A 21,414-nucleotide genomic window follows, 5' to 3' on the forward strand; every position below is an offset into this window, starting at 1 on the left:
TGCAAGATGCTAAGGCTGTAAGTACTCCTATTGCACCTCACTTCAAGTTGTCAGCTGCTCAGTGTCCTAGTACAGATGCAGAGGTCAAAGACATGTCAAAGGTTCCTTATTCTAGTGCTGTTGGGTCTTTGATGTATGCCATGGTTTGCTCTCGCCCAGATTTGTCATATGCTATGAGTCTTGTTAGTAGATATATGTCTAATCCCGGCAAAGAACATTGGAGGGCAGTTCAGTGGATTTTCAGATACCTCAAAGGCACAGCAAATTCCTGTTTAAAGTTTGGAAGAACTGATGAGGGTCTTGTTGGCTATGTGGACTCAGATTATGCTGCTGATCTGGACAGGCGAAGATCACTCACAGGCTATGTGTTTACTGTTGGCAGTTGTGCTGTGAGTTGGAAGGCTACTTTACAGTCGGTTGTTGCTTTGTCTACTACTGAAGCAGAATATATGGCGATTTGTGAAGCGTGCAAAGAATTGATTTGGCTGAAAGGTTTGTACGCCGAGCTTTGTGGAGTTGAATCTTGCATAAGTCTGCACTGTGACAGTCAAAGTGCAATTTACCTCACTAAAGATCAAATGTTCCATGAAAGAACTAAGCACATTGATATCAAGTATCATTTTGTGCGTGATGTGATTGAAGAAGGTAAGCTGAAGGTATGCAAGATCAGTACTCATGATAATCCTGCTGATATGATGACAAAGCCTGTTCCTGTTACTAAGTTTGAGCTGTGCTCAGGCTTAGTTGGTTTAATTGGATAGTCCAAGAGACTATTGTTGGCACCAGTGGTTTTTCCTGTATTTATTCTGTTCAGGATGAAGGGTTGATGATACAAGATGAATTTGTCTCAAGGTGGAGTTTGTTGGAGTTGTTCCAAATTCACTCCAGGATAAAGGCCGACCTTCCCGACCCTTAACACTCAGGGTCGGGCGAGGCGGAGAATCTCCCGACCTCGGCACTCGGGGTCGGGCGAGGCGGAGCGTCTCCCGACCCCTGGACTTTGGGGTCGGGCGAGTCGGAGATCGACCCTCAAGGGGTCAGGCGCATCCGACCCCAGGCTTGAGGTCGGGCGAGGCGGAGTCCCAGGCGCATCCGACTCCAGGACGAAGGACTCAGGGTCAGACGAGGAGGAGTTCCATCCTCGCACGGGACCAAGAGTCCGTACAGCTCAATACCCCCTGTCTGGGGTTTCGGTACTATATATACATACACCCTTGCTAGGGTTTCGTGTGACAGAAGAGATAGAAGAGATAGAGATTATCAGATTCTCTTGTAAGCCGCCATAGGCGTGTAACCCTAAACTCTTGAGATAGTGAGATTGTTGCCGGCTGGTGCCCGTGGTTTTTCCCTTTCACATTGAAGGGGTTTTCCACGTAAATCGTGTGTCTTCTTTTGTGGTTTGATTCTTTACTTCATATTCCATACGCCGTTCGTAACACTGTGCTGGCACAACAATAGAGCTATCTGAGGAACAGATGCCTTTGTCAGTAGCAGATCGAATGAGAGGAACCCAGCAGGCAGCCTGAGAAGAAGACGAGCAGAAATTGCCCCGGGCTCTAACCGTCTATGGTCGACCGCAAAATCCATGTCGTGACCGCAAAATCCACGGCAGTGGTCTTGTCCTCTGCTTTGTGAATCTTCAAATGCATTATTTGGATTGCAGTAGCCACCCATGAAGATTAACCCGGGCTCGTTCAGTTGGATTGCAGTATTTCAAAAATCATATTAGGCACAGGCCAAAGGGACAAAACAAGTAATGAAAAATAATTGGAGATGGAACAACGGACATAACAGTTGAATCACAGGGTAGCACTCGTCGTGGTTGCTGATATTATCGATTCTGTATAATCCTTTTTTATCTTCTTGAGTGCTACTGTGACATCCCTCATTGACATCCTCTGGTCAGGTGAGTTACTTGAGCAGATCAAACCCAGCTCAAATGTCGCTGTAAGAAAGTCATTCAGATTGCCGGCAGAGGAAGAAACACCTTGCAACAGCCGGTCATCAAGAATAGAGGCAAGCTGAGCTGGAAATGCTTGACGAACCCACCACCTAATGCTCAAATCTGCGACGAACATGGGATCTGTGGGTCTCTTTCCAGTGAAGACTTCAAGGAGCATGATTCCATAACTGAAAACATCGCTCTTGCGTGATGCCTTCCCGTAAGATCCATACTCTGCTCATGAGATCAGAAATAAAGAATTCGAACAGGACTAAATAAGCACTATTAACCAAATATATACCAACCAAAATTCAGAGTCACGGTACGGAGTATGGACGTACCTGGTGCCATGTACCCAAGTGTTCCAAGCATGCTTGCAGTGATCATAGAGCAGTCATCACCCAATAGCAACTTTGCGATTCCAAAGTCCGCTACATGTGCCGTCATGTCTTCATCAAACAGCACGTTGCTAGGCTTCAAGTCACAGTGCAGGACTACTTCGTGATGCTCATGGTGCAGATACTCCATTGCCGTTGACACATCTAGCATGATGTCCAGCCTCTTGAGGAACCCTAAGTGCTCTATGCTGTCAGATTGCAAGAGCATCTCTAAGCTACCACTGGGCATATATTGAAGCACCAATGCCTTGAACTCCATGTTGGAGCAGACATTCAATATCTTTATCAAGTTCCTATGCCGAGCCATGCGAAGTGTGCTGCACTCAGCATCAAAGCTTCTAATGGCCTGCTCCTGCTGCATGTCTAGAACTTTTACTGCCACCGTGAAACCGGTACCAAGTTGACCTTTATAGACTTTTCCAAAGCTCCCAGTCCCCAACAGGTTGTCGTCACTAAAATTACTTGTCACTAAAACAGGTCAGGTTGTCGTCATATTAGGCTCCTCAGCTCTTTAAATGACAGGGGGATAGAATCCTCAAATGAATTGTGTGATAGGATTAGATAGCTGAGCATTCTTAATTTCTGAAATGATTTGGGGATGCTTCCAAGCAAAAAGTTGAAAGAAAGGTCAATCGTAACCACTTGTTTCATCCCACCAACGTCACTTGGTAGTTTACCAGAAAAGGAATTGATAGAAAGATCTAGCAATATAATTTTGTCAAGGCGGAACAAACTTGCCGGTATAGTTGAATTGAATTGGTTGTCAGACAACCAGACGTATTCTAGCATGGTAAGATTTCCAATGCTATCAGGTTTCTGAGCATACCAATTTGTGTCGGGATAGTCCCTGACATGTCATTATTAGAGGCATGAAGCTTAACGAGATTTTGCACCCTCGTGATAGATTCTGAGATTTCTCCTGTGAGGTGGTTGTCGGCAAGATAAATAATCTCAAGACTGCTCAAGTTCGACAGTGAGGATGGAAGCCCACCTGTTAGCTTGTTGACACCAAGTCCTAGCTCAACTAATTGTGCAGACAGATTCCCCACAGTGTCAGGGATTCGTCCGGTGAAAGAATTATAATCTAGTAGAAGGTGTTGGAGTCCCATAGAGCTGGAAAGAGATGACAGGAAGTTAAGATTCCCACTCAAATTATTAGATTGCATGGGGTATGTTCAAAGTTCAAAGTTGGTATGTTCCCAAGTGACAGCAAGTTCAAAGTTGGTATGTTCCCAAGTGTTTGTGGTACGGATCCTGACAATATATTATTGCACAATGCTAGGAAAGACAGTTTTGATAAATTTCCAAGAGAAGGTGGAATTGGACCTGTTAGCAAATTCACTCCGAGATGCAAATACGAGAGTTCTTGCATGAGGCCTAATTCTTCTTAAAACTCTCCGGTCAGGTTGTTGAAAGAAAGGTCTAGTTCAGTAAGACGGGTGAGATTGCTAAGAACAGCTGGGAAAGAGCCATGTAAGGAATTAGTACCCAAGTATAGATAGGTAAGTTGTTGCAATTGAGCCAACCAGGTTGGCACAACATCGACAAAAAAATTGTATGACAAGAAGATCACTTGCAGGTGTTGGCACGATGCAAGACCAGATGGAATTCGACCAACAAAATTATTCCTGCTAAGGGTAATCCATTGTAGCATCGGAAGACTGAAACTTTGATTATTGTTCGGAATCGGCCCAGTTAAACTGTTTGATTTGAATGCAATTACTTGCAGCCTAGACATGTTATAGATGGTTGGGGGTACCGTGCCAGTGAGCTGATTGTATCCCAGGGACAAGTACTCAAGCATGGGTAGTGAGCCTATTCCATGGGGTATTGGACCTGATAGGCTATTCTTTCTGAGGTCGATGTTCTTGAGGGAAGGTGTGTTATTGAACAGATACAGTGGTATGTTGCCACTCAAGTCATTCCATGCTAGATAAAACCACTCAAGATTTCTCATACTCTGCAGTAACCGTTGTGGAATCTCCCCAGTCAGGTTGTTGAAAGAAAGGTCAAGTACAGTAAGACGGGTGAGATTGCTAAGAACAGCTGGGACAGAGCCATGTAAGGCATTAGCACTCAAGTTTAGATAGGTAAGCATGGGCAGTGAGCCTATTCCTTGGGGTATTGGACCTGATAGGCTATTGTTTGAGAGGTTGATGTGGTTGAGGGAAGGTGTGTTATTGAACAGATACAATGGTATGTTGCCACTCAACTCATTCCATGCTAGAGTAAACCACTGAAGGTTTCTCATGCTTTGCAGTAACCGTGGTGGAATCTGCCCCGAGAGGGTGTTGTTACTTAGGCGAAGAAACTCGAGGCTTTTGAGGTTTCCTATGGTACTAGGAATGGTGCCTGAGAGGCCATTTCCACGAAGATCGAGGAATCTAAGTCGACGTAGCCTTCCAATTTCAGGAGGGATGAGTCCAGCGACACCAATTCTTGTGAGGTTGAGCATGATGAGGAAGGAAAGATTACCGAGGTGTTGGCTGAGCGGTCCATGGAGGGGCACGTCCACCAAACGTAGAGTCGTGACGCGCGGCCGGTGGTGGCTGCACGAGACCCCGACCCATCGACAGAAGGACACGTTGGATGTCCAGCTGCCGGCGAGGATTCCGAGAGGATCAGAGAGCAGCGATTTGAAAGCCAACAGGGCTGTGAGGTCGGTGTAGCTGCCGTTAACATTGGTGACGCTTGGGCTTGGAGATGAAGAAACGACAGCAGGCAATAGGATTGGCACCAAGATGGCCAAAAACAGTATTGGCATCGGGTAGCTTGCAGTGGCCATTGTTGTGAATTGTGGTGTATTTTTGGGGTGATAGGTTACATATATAAGCGCACTGTACTGTACGTGACCCTGCAGAGAGTACTGAAGAATCGCTGTCGCAATCGCTGTCGCAGACTGGTCACCTAAGCTAGCCTCGCCACGGCTGACCATCGTCGCTTGCTAAACTTGTGGTGTGCCTATCTTCCCCCTTGTTCACTTCCCACAAAACTCCCAACTTTGGCACTATGCAAAAAGAAGATTCCCCATCACATCAAACTTGCGGTACATGTATGGAGTACTAAATGTAGACGAAATCAAAAACTAATTGCACAGTTTTGTTGTACTTTGCGAGACGAATCTTTTGAGCCTAATTAGTCAATATTTGGACAATAATTCACAAATACAAACGAAACGCTACAGTGTTGCTACAATAATTTGGCACCTCCCAAATTCCCCAAGTAAACAAGGGCTTCATCAAGTGATTAAACATGCAAGACTTTTTCTTGCTAAACTTGTGGTGTGCCTATCATCTGGCACTTTCATACAGCCGTTACTTTGCGGCACTGGCGATTTGAAAGCCAACAGGTCAGCGAGGTCAGTGTAGCTGCCGTTAACATTGGTGACGCTTGGGCTTGGAGATGAAGAAACGACAGCAGGCAATAGGATTGGTAGCAAGATGGCCAAAAACACTAGAGGGACCGGGTAGCTTGCAATGGCCATTGTTGTGTATTTTGGGGCTGATAGGTCATAGGTGGCAATGTTATATACTTATATGTATTTTTGGGTCATAGGTCACATGTCAAAGTCTTGACTCGTGTTTCCTTTATTTATTTGTCACACGGTATATTTCTATGGTGGCAAAAAAAAACAGTGTCACTATTATCTTGACTCGTGAAGTCAGCAAAGATCTTTTATATTACTATAAAGTAATAAACATTTAGAGACATTTTGCTAAATGTGAATCCACGATCTCGCTATCTAGCGATCGACATTTCATGAATATTGCTGCCTTTTATATTTACACACACATACAATTCACTGAACGGAGAGTGTGTGCTGTCTCATTGGATGTTGCCAGCTTGTGCGAAGACTATAATGTTGGCGGTCGTTGCACGGCAGGTCATTACGGGTTAGACAAGACGTGAAGACGATGATGGGTTGAATATTCTCTAGTACCTTTGCGGCCATAGCCTCGTATAGGCTACCGTCGAATGCTACTTTGGTGGTCTTGTCCTCTGCTTTGTGAATCTTCAAATGCATTATTTGGATTGCAGTAGCCACCCATGAAGATTAACCCGGGCTCGTTCAGTTGGATTGCAGTATTTCAAAAATCATATTAGGCACAGGCCAAAAGGACAAAAACAATTAATGAAAAATAATTGGAGATGGAACAACGGACAGAACAGTTGAATCACAGGGTAGCACTCGTCGTGGTTGCTGATATTATCGATTCTGTATAATCCTTTTTTATCTTCTTGAGTGCTACTGTGACATCCCTCATTGACATCCTCTAGTCAGGTGAGTCACTTGAGCAGATCAAACCCAGCTCAAATGTCGCTGTAAGAAAGTCATTCAGATTGCCGGCAGAGGAAGAAACACCTTGCAACAGCCGGTCATCAAGAACAGGGGCAAGCTGAGCTGGAAATGCTTGACGAACCCACCACCTAATGCTCAAATCTGCGACGAACATGGGATCTGTGGGTCTCTTTCCAGTGAAGACTTCAAGGAGCATGATTCCATAACTGAAAACATCGCTCTTGCGTGATGCCTTCCCGTAAGATCCATACTCTGCTCATGAGATCAGAAACAAAGAATTCGAACAGGACTGAATAAGCACTATTAACCAAATATATACCAACCAAAATTCAGAGTCACAGTACGGAGTATGGACGTACCTGGTGCCATGTACCCAAGTGTTCCAAGCATGCTTGCAGTGATCATAGAGCAGTCATCACCCAATAGCAACTTTGCGATTCCAAAGTCCGCTACATGTGCCGTCATGTCTTCATCAAACAGCACGTTGCTAGGCTTCAAGTCACAGTGCAGGACTACCTCGTGATGCTCATGGTGCAGATACTCCATTGCCGTTGACACATCTAGCATGATGTCCAGCCTCTTGAGGAACCCTAACTGCTCTATGTTGTCAGAGTGTAAGAACATATCTAAGCTTCCACTGGGAATATACTGAAGCACCAATAATGCCCTGAACTTGCCCTGAACTCCAAGTTGGAGCAGATATTCAATATCTTTATCAAGTTCCTATGCCGAGCCATGCGAAGTGTGCTGCACTCAGCATCAAAGCTTCTAATGGCCTGCTCCTGCTGCATGTCTAGAACTTTTACTGCCACCGTGAAACCAGTGCTAAGTTGACCTTCATAGACCTTTCCAAAGCTTCCGGTCCCCAACAAGTTGTCGTGGTATGACAGGTGCCCATGGTACATAACATTGCTAGGATCAATGCCAGAATCTTCAACCTCGCCCTTGTTTTTGAGTTTCTTTCTAATGGTTTGGTAAATGAAAATAAAAATACAACCAAAGGCTATGGTGACAGAAGGGAGCAGGAATCTTAGAAAGTGTGTCGTATTTGAGTGAGGTTTCTCCATACATGAAGAGAATCCTAAATGGGGTATGCCACCAAGCCCAATATTCCCAATCAAACATTGCAACGAGATGTTAGAGAAAACACCGCCCTCTGGTACCTTTCCTTGTAGATTATTAAAGGAGAGATTCAAGGTTTTCAAGAAGGTTAAATTGGCTAGGAATATGGGAATGGTACCTGAGAGAATGTTGGAGGAGAGGTCCAACAACTCGAGGCTACTCAGATCTTTAAATGACATGGGGATAGAGTCCTCAAATGAATTGTGTGATAGATCTAAATAGGTGAGCATGCTTAGTTCCCCAAATAATTTGGGAATGCTACCAAGCAAAAAGTTGAAAGAAAGGTCAATTGCATCCACTTGTTTCAACCCACCAACATCACTTGGTAGTGGACCAGAAAAGGAATTGATGGAAAGATTTAGGGAAGTAATTTTGTCAAGGTGGAACAAACAAGCCGGTATAGTTGAATTGAATTGGTTCAAGGACAACCAGACATGTTCTAGCATGGTAAGATTTCTAATACTTTCAGGTATAGAGCCATGAAATCTATTTCCATGGATACTAAGCCTTTGTAAGTTGCTGAGCATACCAATTTGTGCCGGGATAGTCCCTGACATGTCATTATTAGAGACATCAAGCCAAACGAGAGTTTGCAACCTCGTGATAGATTCTGGGATTTCTCCTGTGAGCTGGTTGTTGGCAAGATAAATCCACTCAAGACTGCTCAAGTTTGACAGTGAGGATGGAAGCCCACCTGTTAACTTATTGTTACCAAGTTCAAGCTCAACTAATTGTAGCTCAAGTTTGACACTGATTCGTCCGGTGAAAGAATTACAATGTAGCTGAAGGTATTGGAGTCGCATAGAGTTTGAAAGAGATGACAAGAAGTTAAGATTCCCACTCAAAATTATTATGTTGCAGTTCTAACCGGATTAGAGTTTGGATGCTCCCAAATATTGCTGGTACAAATCCAGACAATGAATTATTAGCCAATAATAGGTAAGACAGTTTTGATAAATTTCCAAGAGAAGGTGGAATTGGACCTGTTATTAGCATATTCTGTCCGAGATGCAAATACGAGAGTTCTTGCATGAGGCCTAATTCTTTTTGAGTCTCTCCTGTCAGGTTGTTGAAAGAAAGGTCAAGTTTAGTAAGACGCGTGAGATTGCTAAGAACAGCTGGGACAGAGCCATGTAAGGAATTAGTATCCAAGTATAGATAGGTAAGCTGTTGCAATTGAGCCAACCATGTTGGCACAACATCAACGAAAAAATTGGATTGAAAGGAGATCATTTGCAGGTGTTGGCATGATGCAAGTGTTGGATATATAAGCACTTTTAGTTTTAATTTAATCCAGAAATAAATCATGAATACGATGAACAAATAGCATATTAAACTAGACATGTCTACGCAAGTTCTACACAAATCTATCATTGCAAACAGAATCACATATTTTACCATACTATCCAGTGCTATCAGAGTGCAACAGATCATAATAGCTAGTATGGAAGACATAATTTGAGATAAGAGATCGTACGTTTCTTTCTTGATGAAGAACGGCTCCTGGACGACTACTGGGTACAACAGGCGATGATGATCAGCAGCCTAACGTTGTTCGCGACGGCGAGTGACGCCTGAGTGATGAAGAGGTAGACGAGCTGTGGTGAAGAAGTCGACGGAGAACTTGACGAAGCGGAGGAAGCGATCGAGCAGTCGCGCAGAGCACTTCCCAAAAACCTTATTCGCCCTCTCCCGTTGCAGGATCGCTGAAGACGACTGTTCCGGAGACCTGCTCTCCCAATCGCCGGTGCACACCGACGATCGAGATGGAGTAGACTATGGTGGTGGCGCAGCAGCGAGAGGAGACAAAAATCCTAGCTCGAATAGATGTATTTTGGTACAGGCCGGTAGGTCACATATATAGGAGAGCCCACGATTCTCACGTCGCGACCGTGATCTAAACCGATTAGGATTCCATATATCTCGCTGACTTAAAGACCAAGTAACAAAAAAAACGGCAAAAGGAAGCCGCGCCCCGGCAAGGCGAGGGGCCGCATTTCGGCGGACCATTCACGCTGGTGCCGCACGCCCGTCGCCCGGCCCGGCCCGGCGAGGCGTGGCGTGGCGAGCGAGCGAGCGCGTGTAGAGCTCTCCTTCTCCCCCCACACACATAGCTTGGAGGAGTGGAGACAACTTCCATATTTAAGTTTGTCATCCTTCTCCTCCACTAGCAATGTGGGACTAAAGACTTGCACCAATCCACCTCTTGCCCACATGGGCCTTTGAGATTTATTTGGAATTCTGAAATTACTATGGGCTAGGCCCATTATTTCAACAATCCCCCACCAGATCTCAAATGCCCATAAGAGGTTTTGCCTGTTTCTCACTGCTATTCATATACTAGTGTTTCAGCAAGGACTGTTAAGTTGAACTCTCACCTAGAGCTTCAAGCTACATTCTTCCACAACTTGAACAATGGACTAAGCCTTGAATTGCAAGTTTTGTGCGGACAAGTTTCACTCAAAGTCGGAACTAGTACCTGGCTTCTTGTAGCCTACCCCGTGGGTGGGGCATATAGGTCGTACTCCCTGGTCTCTTCATGAGCTTAATAGAGATCACCCAAGTCTCACAGACTGCGACCTTACAACAATCAGGCTCATATAGGTATATTTTTTCAAGATGTTCTACAGGGCAACATCTTTGCTAAATAAAACCAATAAAATATATTAAGGCAGTAGCCAGCTTGCCATGCAGTGGTTTGAGAGTGTTGCATCATTTCTCGAGTGGGTTAGTAGGATACTCTCATGCTATCCAATGGCTTGTTCTTCCCAGATCCTACTTCACGGGATCTCCGATCACATAGGTTGAGTTACCACCATGGTGTAGCTCATATGGGTCTCATACCCATCTCCTTTGATGAACTGTCTATCACATTACGTGACAGCCCCTTAGTGAACTGATCTGCCAAGTTCTTATCAGTTGAGATGTAATCCACTGATATTACTTCGGAGTTTCTCATTTTCCTGATAGATTTCAGATGTCTCTTAACGTGTCTTGATAACTTCATATTGTCCTTAGAATTGTTCACTTTGACTATCACCGTCTGATTGTCACAATTCATAAGTATTGCTGGCATAGGTTTCTCGACAATAGGAAAGTCCATCAAGAGTTCACGTAGCCAATCAGCCTCAACAGTGGCTGTATCTAATGCTGCAAGTTCTGCTTCCATACTAGACCTCATTAAGATAATCTGTTTGGATGACCTCCATGAAACAGCACCACCACCAAGAGTGAAGACGTATCCACTTGTGGTATACAGTTCATCAGCATCAGATATCCAATTTGAATCACTATAGCCTTCCAGTATCGCAGGATACCCGGAGTAGTGAATTCTGTAATCCATAGTACCAACTAAATAGCGCATGACTCGCTCAAGTGCACGCCAATGATCATCTCCCGGATTAGAGGTAAACCGACTCAGTTTGCAAACAGCATATAAGATGTCAGGCCTAGTAGCACTGGCTAAATACATAAGTGATCCAATAATTTGAGAGTATCTCAATTGGTCTCTACCAATTCTCTTGTTTTTTCGAAGTATCAAGCTCGGATCATAAGGTGTGGGAGAAGGCTTACTGTCCTTGAAGCCAAACCGGCTCAAGACCTTTTCCACATAATGAGATTGCGTGAGAGTAATCCCATTCTCTCCTTTGATCAACTTGATATTCAGAATTACATCAGCCTCTACCAGATCTTTCATGTCAAAATTTTGGCACAAAAATGACTTGACCTCTTTAATCAAGTCAAGATTTGTACCAAAGATGAGTATGTCATCGACATACAAGCACAATATAACTCCCTCACCCCCACCATGGCAGTAGTACACACATCTATCAGACTCATTGATAGAAAAACCTGCTGATATGAGTGTAGTATCAAATTTCTCATGCCACTGCTTAGGTGCTTGTTTCAGGCCATACAAAGATTTCAGCAATTTACACACCTTGTTCTCTTGACCCTTTATTACAAACCCATCAGGCTGATTTATATAAATTTCCTCATCCAACTCTCCATTAAGGAAAGCTGTCTTAACATCTATCTGATGGATGAGAAGACCATGTGAGGTAGCAAGAGAAATTAATACTCGAATACTAGTCAATCTCGCAACAGGTGAGTAGGTGTCAAAGAAATCTTCGCCTTCTTTCTGGGTATAACCCTTAGCCACAAGTCGAGCCTTGTACTTATCAATAGTACCATCAGGCCTAAGCTTCTTTTTGAACACCCACTTGCAACCCACAGGTTTACAACCATATGATCGATCAACAACCTCCCAAGTTCCATTAGAAAGAATAGAGTCCATCTCACTATGGATAGCTTCTTTCCAATCTTCTGCATCTGGAGATGCAAATGCCTCTGAAACAGTCTTAGGAGTATCGTCTACAAGATAGATAGTGAAATCATCACCAAAGTACTTTGCGGTTCTTTGTCTCTTGCTCCTCTTAGGAGCTTCACTATTAACCTCCTCATGAACTGGCTCAAGTGTTTGTTCAGCATGATCAGAAAGCACAATAGGTTCAGGAGTTGTCTCAGCAATCACATCAGAAGATAGTCTAGACATACTATGCAAATGTTTCATAGGAAATATATTCTCAAAGAAAGTAACATCACGAGACTCCATAAAGGAATTAACATGAACATGAGGCACCTCTGATTTAACAACTAAAAATCTATAGGCTATGCTATGATGAGCATATCCCAAAAAGACACAATCCACAGTTTTAGGTCCCAACTTACGTTTCTTGTTGATTGGCACACTAACTTTGGCCAAGCAACCCCAAGTGCATAAGTATGAAAGTGATGGTTTTCTTCCAATCCATTCTTCATAGGGAGTTTTCTCCTTATTCTTCATGGGTACTTTATTCAGGACATGACATGAAGTCAATACAGCCTCCCCCCACCATGCCTTAGATAATCCACTGGTGTCTAACATGGCGTTCACCAAGTTAGTCAAAGTGCGATTCTTTCTTTCGGCAATCCCGTTTGATTGGGGTGAATAGGGAGGCGTCCTCTCATGTATAATACCATATTCTTCACGGAACAAGTTGAAATCATTAGAGAAATACTCGCCACCACGATCAGACCTAATTCTAATCTTTTTCTCAAGTTGATTCTCAACTTCAGCCTTATAGATTTTAAAGTAGTTAAGAGCCTCATCTTTCATTTTCAATAAATATACATAGAAATATCTAAACGCATCATCTATCAAAGTCATGAAATATCTTTTTCCACCTTTGGTCAACACACCGTTTATTTCACATATATCAGAATGAATTAGTTCAAGTGGTGCCAAGTGTCTCTTCTCGGCCACCTTGTGAGGTTTTCGAGGTTGCTTAGATTGCACACAACTATGGCACTTAGAACCTTTGACAATGGAAAAATTCGGAATTAAACACAGGCTGGAAAGTCGAGACATAGAACCAAAATTCAGATGACATAAACGTGAATGCCAAACACTAGCATCATTAATACCATCACAAATATAGTTCACAGACTTATTGCAATAATCTGAAAGAGAAAAGCGGAACAAGCCTCCGCACTCATAGCCTTTACCAATAAATTATCCACTCTTAGACACAACAATTTTATTAGACTCAAGCACTACCTTAAAACCATCCCTACACAAAAGGGAGCCACTAACTAGATTCTTCCCTATAGAAGGGACATGCTGCACGTTCTTCAGCTACATGATCTTTCCTGAAGTAAACTTCAGATCTACCGTACCAACACCATGAACAGAAGCATGTGACCCATTCCCCATTAGGATGGAGGAATCCCGAGCGACCTGGTAAGATGAAAACAAGGAGGCATCAGCACACACATGAACATTAGCACTAGTATCAAGCCACCAAGTATTAGTAGATTGAAACACTGAAAAAACAGAAGGTAAATTACCATACCCACTATTTCTGTCTCCAGTGCTGGTCCATGCTCACAGACTTCTATTGTGGAGGTTTTCTTCCTTTGCGGTTTGGGCACTTCTTTGTCCAATGGTTAGTAGAACCGCACATGAAGCATCCCTCGTTCTCCTTGTTCTTCTTCTTCTTGAAGGTAGTGGACTGCTTAGGCTTATTGTTCTTGCCCTTTCCCTTGCCACCATTGCCATTGTGATGTGATTGGTGCACCATATTGGCACTGGTCTGACCCTCAACAGCTTTAGATCGTCCATCTTTAGCCCGAGCTTTCTCCTCAACATCAAGAGACGCAATCAAGTCTAAAACAGAAATTTCTATCCTCTTGTGTTTGAGTGAAGTGGCCAAGTCCCTCCAGGATGGAGGTAACTTGGCAATAATGCCCCCAGCCACAAACTTGTCGGATACGACAATTTTTAGCAGATCGAGTTCCTTCACCATGCACTATAATTCATGAGCCTGAGCGACTACAGATTTTCCGTCAACCATCTTGTAGTCATGATACTGCTCAATGATGTACAGTTCAGTGCCAGTATCTGAGCCATCGTAGTTGGCAGTCAGATCGTCCCACAACTCCTTTGCGACCGTGTGATGAAGGTACACATCCTACAGATGTTGTGCAAGTGCACCAATCACAGCGCCCAAGAAGATTGTGTTGGCTTTCGAATATTCTTTCTCCTTTTTAGGAGCGAGAACCCCTTCCAGCTTGCCATTGGACACCCAGAACACCTTCATGGCAGTAAGCCACAGTGTGGCTTTCACCTGCGACCTCTTGAAGTGCACACTAGCAAACGGTGTTGGCCTCAGTGCATCAAGAAATCCAGCCATAAAACTAAAGTGCCTACGATAAGGTTTTTGGATTGTTGGATACATAAGCACTTTTAGTTTTAATTTAATCTAGAAATAAACCATGAATATGATGAACAGATAGCAGATTAAACTAGACATGTCTACGCAAGTTCTAGACAAATCTATCATTGCAAACAGAATCACATATTTTACCATACTATCCAGTGCTATCAGACTGCAACAGATCATAATAGCTAGTATAGAAGACATAATTTGAGGTAAGAGATCGCACGTTTCTTTCTTGATGAAGAACGGCTCCTGGACGACTACCGGGTACAGCAGGCGACGATGATTAGCAGCCTGACGTTGTTCGCGGCAGCGAGTGACGCCCGAGTGACGAAGAGGTAGACGAGCCGTGGTGAAGAAGTCGATGGAGAACTTGACGAAGCGGAGGAAGCGATCGAGCAGTCGCGCAGAGCGCTTCCCAAAAACCTTATTCGCCCTCTCCCGTTGCAGGATCGCTGAAGACGACGGTTCCGGAGACCTGCTATCCCAATCGCTAGTGCACGCTGACGATCGAGATGGAGTAGACTACGGTGGCGGCGCAGCAACGAGAGGAGTCGCTGACTTAAAGACCAAGTAACCAAAAAATAAAATGGCAAAAGGAAGCCACGCCCCCGCAAGGCGAGGGTGCATATTTCGGCAGACCATTCACGCAGGTGCCACACGCCCTTCGCCCCGCCCGGCGAGGCGAGGCGTGGCGAGCGAGCGCGCGTGTGTGGAGCTCTCCTTCTCTCCCCACACACATAGCTTGGAGGAGTAGAGACAACTTCCATATTTAAGTTTGTCATCCTTCTCCTCCACTAGCAATGTGGGACTAAAGACTTGCACCAATCCACCTCCTGCCCACATGGGCCTTTGAGATTTATTTAGAATTCTGAAATTACTATGGACTAGGCCCATTATTTCAACAGCAAGACCAGATGGAATTTGACCTGATAGGCTATTCTTTCCTAGGTTGATGAGCTTGAGGGAAGGTGTGTTATTGAACAGATACAGCAGTATATTACCACTCAAGTCATTCCATACGAGAGATAACCACTAAAGGTTTCTCGTGCTCTGCAGTAACCGTGGTGGAATCTGCCCTGAGAGGGTGTTGTTACTTAGGCGAAGGATCTCAAGCCTTGTGAGGTTTCCTATGGTACTAGGAATGGCGTATGAGAGGTCATTTCCAGAAAGATCGAGAAACCTAAGCTGACGTAGCCTTCCAAGTTCAGCAGGGATGTGTCCCGCAACACTAATTCTTATGAGGTTGAGCATGGTGAGGAAAGAAAGATTACCAAGGTGTTAGCTGAGCGCTCCATGGAGGGGCACGTCCACCAACCGCAGAGCTGTGACGCGCGGCCGGTGGTTGCTGCACGAGACGACGACCCATTGGCAGAAGGACACATTGGGTGTCCAGCTGCCGGCGAGGATTCCTAGAGGATCAGAGAGCAGCAATTTGAAAGCCAGAAGGGCAGTGAGGTCGGTGTAGCTGCCGTTAACATTGGTCACACTTGGGCTTGGAGATGAAGAAACGACGTCAGGCAATAGGATTGGTAGCAGGATGGCCAAAAAGACTAGAGGAACCGGGTAGCTTGCAGTTACCATTGTTGTGAATTGTGGTGTATTTTTGGGCTGATAGGTTATATATATAGGCCCATTGTACTGTAAATGACCTGCAGAGAGTTACTAAAGAATCGCATGTGCAAGTTGCCAGCTTGTGCGGAGACTAGACTATTGGCGGTCGTCGCACGGCAAATTCCTGTCAGGTCACTACGTGAAGATGACGATGGGTTGATTCCTGGTCAATGACTCCACAGTACTGTCCTGGAGTTGGTTCATTTATTTGGTGGTTATATCTCTCAGTTCATAGATTATGAACCACAACAGGATTGCGAAGGTGAAGCTTGATGACATGAGCAGTCTTGTTGTTGCATTTGACACCTCTCCAGCGACAGCAATCTTGACCCTGCCAAGAGGCAGGGTGATGTGGAGCGTCACTTGTGATACCCTTCTGGAAGGAGAGCATCAAGGCGGCCCTCTCGACGGGGATGCTACCACTGCCATCGTTGCTGCCATGGGAGAGCTGGTGTGAGGAACAGGAGTTGTGCTTCCCCGGCGAGAAACAAAGTTGTGCTTCCAGTTGTGAGGAACAGGAGCAAGGGATTGTGCATGATATATGATCAACAGAGAACTGGTGACATGAAGTAATAATCTTATTAAGAACGTACCGGCCGCTCAGTGTAGTTACAGCACCCAGAGCAGCTACACTGCTACAGGTAGTTGGTCGTTGGAGTCTGAGGTCAAGTCTTCGCAATCAACAACGCTGTGTCCTTGCAATTTCGTCACTATTCACTTGACTGGCCTGGGCTGTCCACTATATATAACGACATGATAGTATTTGAATTCAATCCACAAATGTTGCAGCTACAGGCAGTTGGCCATTGGAGTCTGTGGTCAAGTTTTGCTATCAGCGCTATGTCCGTCCAAATTTGTCACTATTCATCAGTTGACTGCCCTGGTGACCATCCACTATAACGACACCGCATCCCCCGTACCCTTATCAATCCACCGAATCACCCTTATCCAACTGCCTCCCCTCCCCTCTCTCTTTCTTTCTCTCTCTCTCACTCAGTGCACACTTCTCCTTGTCCTCTGGCTCCCTCAGCTCCCTCCATTGGCCCCTACCTCCCTCTCCCTAGCCTCCCCTCTCCTCACCCCTCCGTTCGCCCCTCACCTCGTGCTTGAGGCGAGGAGCGGCGGCAAACATCGGGCAGAGGTGGCGGCCATCTTGCAGCAGCAGCGCAAGGGGGGGTGGAGGAGCGGCGTGGTGGGTGGAGGGCGACGGAGGAGGGGTGGAGGAGGCGGAGGCGGGGTGGAGGCGGAGCGAGCGGGGCAGTGGCGGTGGAGGGGGCCGGCGGCAGGTGGGGGGAGGCGGGCCGGCGGGGGGATATGCTTTTTTTAAAAACAAAATTAATACCCTTTAGGACTAGTTTTTTCAATCGGTACTAAAGGGTCCCACTCTTGTACCGAATTGCTAGTACCGGGACTAAGGGAGCTTTAGTCCTGGTTGGTGTTTCCAACTGGGACAAAACACCTCCTCGGAAGGCAATAAAACTGCCTTATCCTCTCCCCTCACCAACCTTCATCCCCCTCCCCCCTTCTCTCTCTCGGTCTCTCCACCTTATCCTCTCGGGCGAGCCAGCGGCGGGCTGCCGGCAGGTGGCCAATGCGGGAGGCTGCGGGTAATCATCTAGGAGAACTCTTTTTGTTTCGCCATCCGCACTTATTTTTATGTTCTCTTTGTCCCTCTTGGGCTCAACATTTGGCTTTTTCTTTTCTTGTTCTTCAACCTCGTTAGGGATTGTTAGGTGGTGGCCATTCTTTTATCCCAGAGTTACGCCCTTTTCTATGTTCCTGGCGGTTTGCTGGTCACCATAAACTGTGATGACTCCCTTCAAGGCTGAAATTTTCATACACAAAAATAGCTAGTGGTAGAGGCATTTCATGGAGAGACTGGGGAGGTGCAAAGTTCGCATTCTGTGAAGCTAGTTGAGCTCGAAGTCAGAATTGCGGTAAATGTTGCCATGTCATGGCGGGTTGGAAGGTTGTGAGGTTGGGGTTTGGGTAGTATGGTGGATGTGGCCAGAAGGTTGTATGGTGGATGGTTTTGGGTGCCTCAGTCGCTTTCTATTCTTCGGCTATTCTTTCAAAGGTCTTTTTGGCTTCTGGACAAAAATTAGTTGCATGGTCGATTTGTTTACCATGGAACATGCAATAAAATGGTCTTTGTTGGTTACTTTGGTTATTTGGCCTCAGAGGCCCTCTACCTCGGCCTCTTCCTCTTCCGGCATGGCCTCTTTTTGGCCACTACCAAAGTTTGGTTGATGTTGGTTGTATCAGTTCTGGTTTGGTCTATAGTTTTAGTTTTGGTTTTGTAATGAGTGTTGGTTACCCTCGATGGCCAGCACTTGCTGATTTGGGTGTGAATGGTGTTGATGTTGTTGGTTGGAGCACGAGGCTTGCCAGTTTTGATCTTTCTTGGCCTGCCTCTGTGGTTTCTTTTTGTGACCCTTCTTCTATGGTCTTCATCTGATCTATGGTATTTGTCTAGTTCTGCAAATAGGACTTCCATTGTTTTTGGCTTTTTCCCTGATAGCTTCAAGGCTGTTGACCCTAGATTGAGCCCCTTGATGCAGGCAGTTATGGCCATGCTATCCTCCACATCTGAAGTTTGTGAATTAAGTTGGACAAACCTTCTCACATAGCTTGCTAGAGGTTCTTTATCTTTTTGCACAAAATTGAACAAGTCCCCCTCATCAATCATGGTACTACGAAAGCCTTGAAAGATTTGTATTAGCTTGTTTCCAAGATCAACCCAGCTGTATACGGACTATGACATGAGTAGAGAGTACCGGTTTAGTGCTGCACCCTCACACGCAATGATAAATGACTTTGCCAATACCACATCATCTCCCTCTACTGAGCCTATGGCTGTTTCTAATGTCAATCAGTTGCTTCCTCATGATGCCTCCTTTGACATGTGTTGAAAAATGGTGTCAACAATTTCATTACTCATGAGGAACTGGCATGAGTCTGCTTGGCCATTGAACTTTTGTAATGCATCTTCTTTGTAGGTTGCAGGCCATGGGGCTATTTGCAGGCCCAAGGACAATGGGGAACTTTTGTTGATAGTTGTGTATGCGCTCGTTGCTGCTGGTTTGTTGTGTCCAATGAGGCTAGTGCTGGTGTTGAAGGTTTGAAGCGGTAAGTATTGCAACTCATCTAACTCTTGCTGCAACTCCGCTAGTTGCCTTTTGGCCTCGTTTAGTTTTGCTAGCTTCTTGGCTGCTAGTCTTTATGCCTGGAGCTCTTGTTGAGCAAATTTCTCTTTTTATTTCTTTAACACCTCTAGTTGTTTGAGTGTCGAGGCTAGCTCTTCTTCTGTTTCACTAAGGGTTGGCCTCAGGGCGCAGAGGGGGCGCAACAACCTCAGTCTGAGCTTCCTTTGGAGGGGCGTTAGCCTCGGGGACCGAGGAAGAGACCAAAGATAAGTCCACATCCAAAAAAACATCATCATCTTTATCAAATGCCTTAGCGATGTGGGACTTTCTTGCTGATTTCTTAACTTTCATACCAACAAGCGCGCCAACGGTTTCAAGCTCAGACTTGGTTGCGACCGGGTCAGCTTTGGATGCAGTTGTCGTAGAGGATTTAGAAGCCTCACTCGAAGAGACTTGACCAAGTTTTTCTTTTCTCTTCTGAGCCTCGAGGTTGGAGGTCTTTAGCTTCTCTTTTGCAGCCTCAAGTATGACGCTCGCTTGGGCATCAGCCTTCTTTGAAAGCACTGCTGCTGCCTTTGCAGCTGTGTTGTCTGCTTTCTTCCTTTTCGCTCTACTTCCGCCGCCAATCAGCTCCGAGCCAGTCACACCGACTTCTCGCATCCACTTTGAAGCCTTGCGAGGCTTCGTGCGAGGCACAACATCGACACCAAGTTCATCAAATACGTGGTTAACCGGAACTCGTGTTCAACAGTCCTTCGGGTAGACGATAGCTTGCTCTCAGTGCACAGGCCAATAATATCTATAGCGTATCTCTCTACATCCTCTGCATAAAGACCAGGGTTGGCACCCTCCAGCAACTTTATTCTGAAACAAGGGTAAGGAAGTAGGCTAGTGCACCATGAAACGTTCTTCGACACAATCTCCATTGGTTCCCATCCATCCAAAAGGGGCTAGATGTTAGTCGCCAAAAACTCCTCAACAAGATCTCACCCGGAGATCGACTTTGAGGCTGAGTAAAAAGCGTTCTCGCACTCCTTAACAACCTTGGACCTTGTAAATGGGGGAGTGGTGGAGATGTCCATAGGGAAAAAGGGGCCAGAGAAAGGATAAAAAGAACGTCTGATCCTAGACACATCAGCCATGTCAACTTTAACATAAAACCAGTATCTTAACCAATTGTCATCCCATCTATTCTTTTGTCCATGGGAAAGCTCAAACCTCATGATTTTCTGCTTTTTGTTCTTCCTCTGAGTTGCGAATGTGCAGCACACAAAATGCGCCTCCAAGATACCTTCCTCTTCATCAAATGTAACTCTCTTCCTTTGGATATGAAGCTCGAACAACCTCGCAAAACTATCAACATCAATATGACCCCCGAATGTGTGCTGGACCCAGTAAAACTTGGATAGAGCAATGAAGGCATTTGGAGTAAGATGGTGAAGCTTGGCCCTGTATCTCTCCACAATCTTATGAAGATCCTTGTCGCACGGAAATCTTAATCCAGAGGCAAAGAAGTCCTTAAAACAATATCCTCGCCTACCTTAGGTGCAGTCACAATCTCGTCACCCGAGACCCTAGCGACGCCCTTGGGAAAGTAGCTCTTGCTGATGTAAAACTTTATGCTGTTCTAAGAATCCGAGGACTTCGCGAACAGATCAGCCTCGATGCCAGCAAAAGATCCTCCCCGATGTCAGCACCAGCCTCGTTATTACTACAATCCGCGGTACCCTCGTCCCCGTCGGCCAAGTTTGCAGCATCCTCAACGGCCTGGTCTAGATTCAGGTCTTCCTCAGCCTCGGTGCCAAGCCCAGATCGTTACGTTTAGCATGTTCAAGATTTACATCACCCAACGCATGGATATCTATTGTGTGGTCAGAAGAAGCTGTGTGCACATGGTTGCTTTGCCGACCACATTCCAGTCCAGTCCACTTGGTGAGAAGATGCATGTTGCAGATAGCCCACTTGTGTGTTCCTTATCCTTGCATCTCAATATCACGGGTGCACAGAGGAGGTAGCAGCCGGGACAGATCAACAACCAAGGCGGCTGGCGGCCAACAAGGGCAAGTGTGACTTGGAAAAAAAAATTAGAAATGTGGCCATGGCATCTTTGTATTTGAAGAATAGTCTCAGG

At 45.4% G+C, this 21,414-nt stretch overlaps 2 protein-coding genes and 3 pseudogenes across 2 annotated transcripts; all 5 read right to left on the reverse strand.

Annotated features, from left to right (window-relative positions):
- Positions 1 to 1,673: 1,673 nt before the first annotated feature.
- LOC117833752 (probable LRR receptor-like serine/threonine-protein kinase At3g47570) lies at positions 1,674 to 2,701 on the reverse strand. Its single transcript, XM_034713350.2, has 2 exons — positions 2,284 to 2,701; positions 1,674 to 2,176 (listed from the first exon to the last, which is right to left on the reverse strand). Exons 1-2 carry the CDS (start codon positions 2,699 to 2,701, stop codon positions 1,800 to 1,802), a joined length of 795 nt encoding a protein of 264 aa, XP_034569241.1. The 3' UTR covers positions 1,674 to 1,799.
- A 128-nt stretch (positions 2,702 to 2,829) lies between these two features.
- LOC117833753 (uncharacterized) lies at positions 2,830 to 3,506 on the reverse strand (annotated as a pseudogene).
- Positions 3,507 to 3,727: 221 nt separating this feature from the next.
- LOC117833749 (uncharacterized) lies at positions 3,728 to 5,408 on the reverse strand. Its single transcript, XM_034713347.2, has one exon. The coding sequence runs from the start codon at positions 5,273 to 5,275 to the stop codon at positions 3,728 to 3,730; it is 1,548 nt and encodes a 515-aa protein (XP_034569238.2). The 5' UTR covers positions 5,276 to 5,408.
- Positions 5,409 to 5,989: 581 nt separating this feature from the next.
- LOC117833754 (putative receptor-like protein kinase At3g47110) lies at positions 5,990 to 7,941 on the reverse strand (annotated as a pseudogene).
- A 7,075-nt stretch (positions 7,942 to 15,016) lies between these two features.
- LOC117833217 (uncharacterized) lies at positions 15,017 to 16,134 on the reverse strand (annotated as a pseudogene).
- Positions 16,135 to 21,414: the final 5,280 nt, after the last annotated feature.

The sequence above is a fragment of the Setaria viridis genome, chromosome 8, assembly GCF_005286985.2.
Source record: "Setaria viridis chromosome 8, Setaria_viridis_v4.0, whole genome shotgun sequence".
NCBI lineage: Eukaryota > Viridiplantae > Streptophyta > Magnoliopsida > Poales > Poaceae > Setaria > Setaria viridis.

Excerpts from the sequence above, each read along its gene's own strand:
- LOC117833749 (XM_034713347.2), bottom strand. The coding sequence starts at position 5,275 with ATGGTCAGCCGTGGCGAGGCTAGCTTAGGTGACCAGTCTGCGACAGCG.
- LOC117833752 (XM_034713350.2), bottom strand. The coding sequence starts at position 2,701 with ATGCAGCAGGAGCAGGCCATTAGAAGCTTTGATGCTGAGTGCAGCACA. Across the intron at positions 2,177-2,283 it reads ACTTGGGTACATGGCACCAG|AGTATGGATCTTACGGGAAG; the intron begins GTACGTCCATAC and ends TCTCATGAGCAG.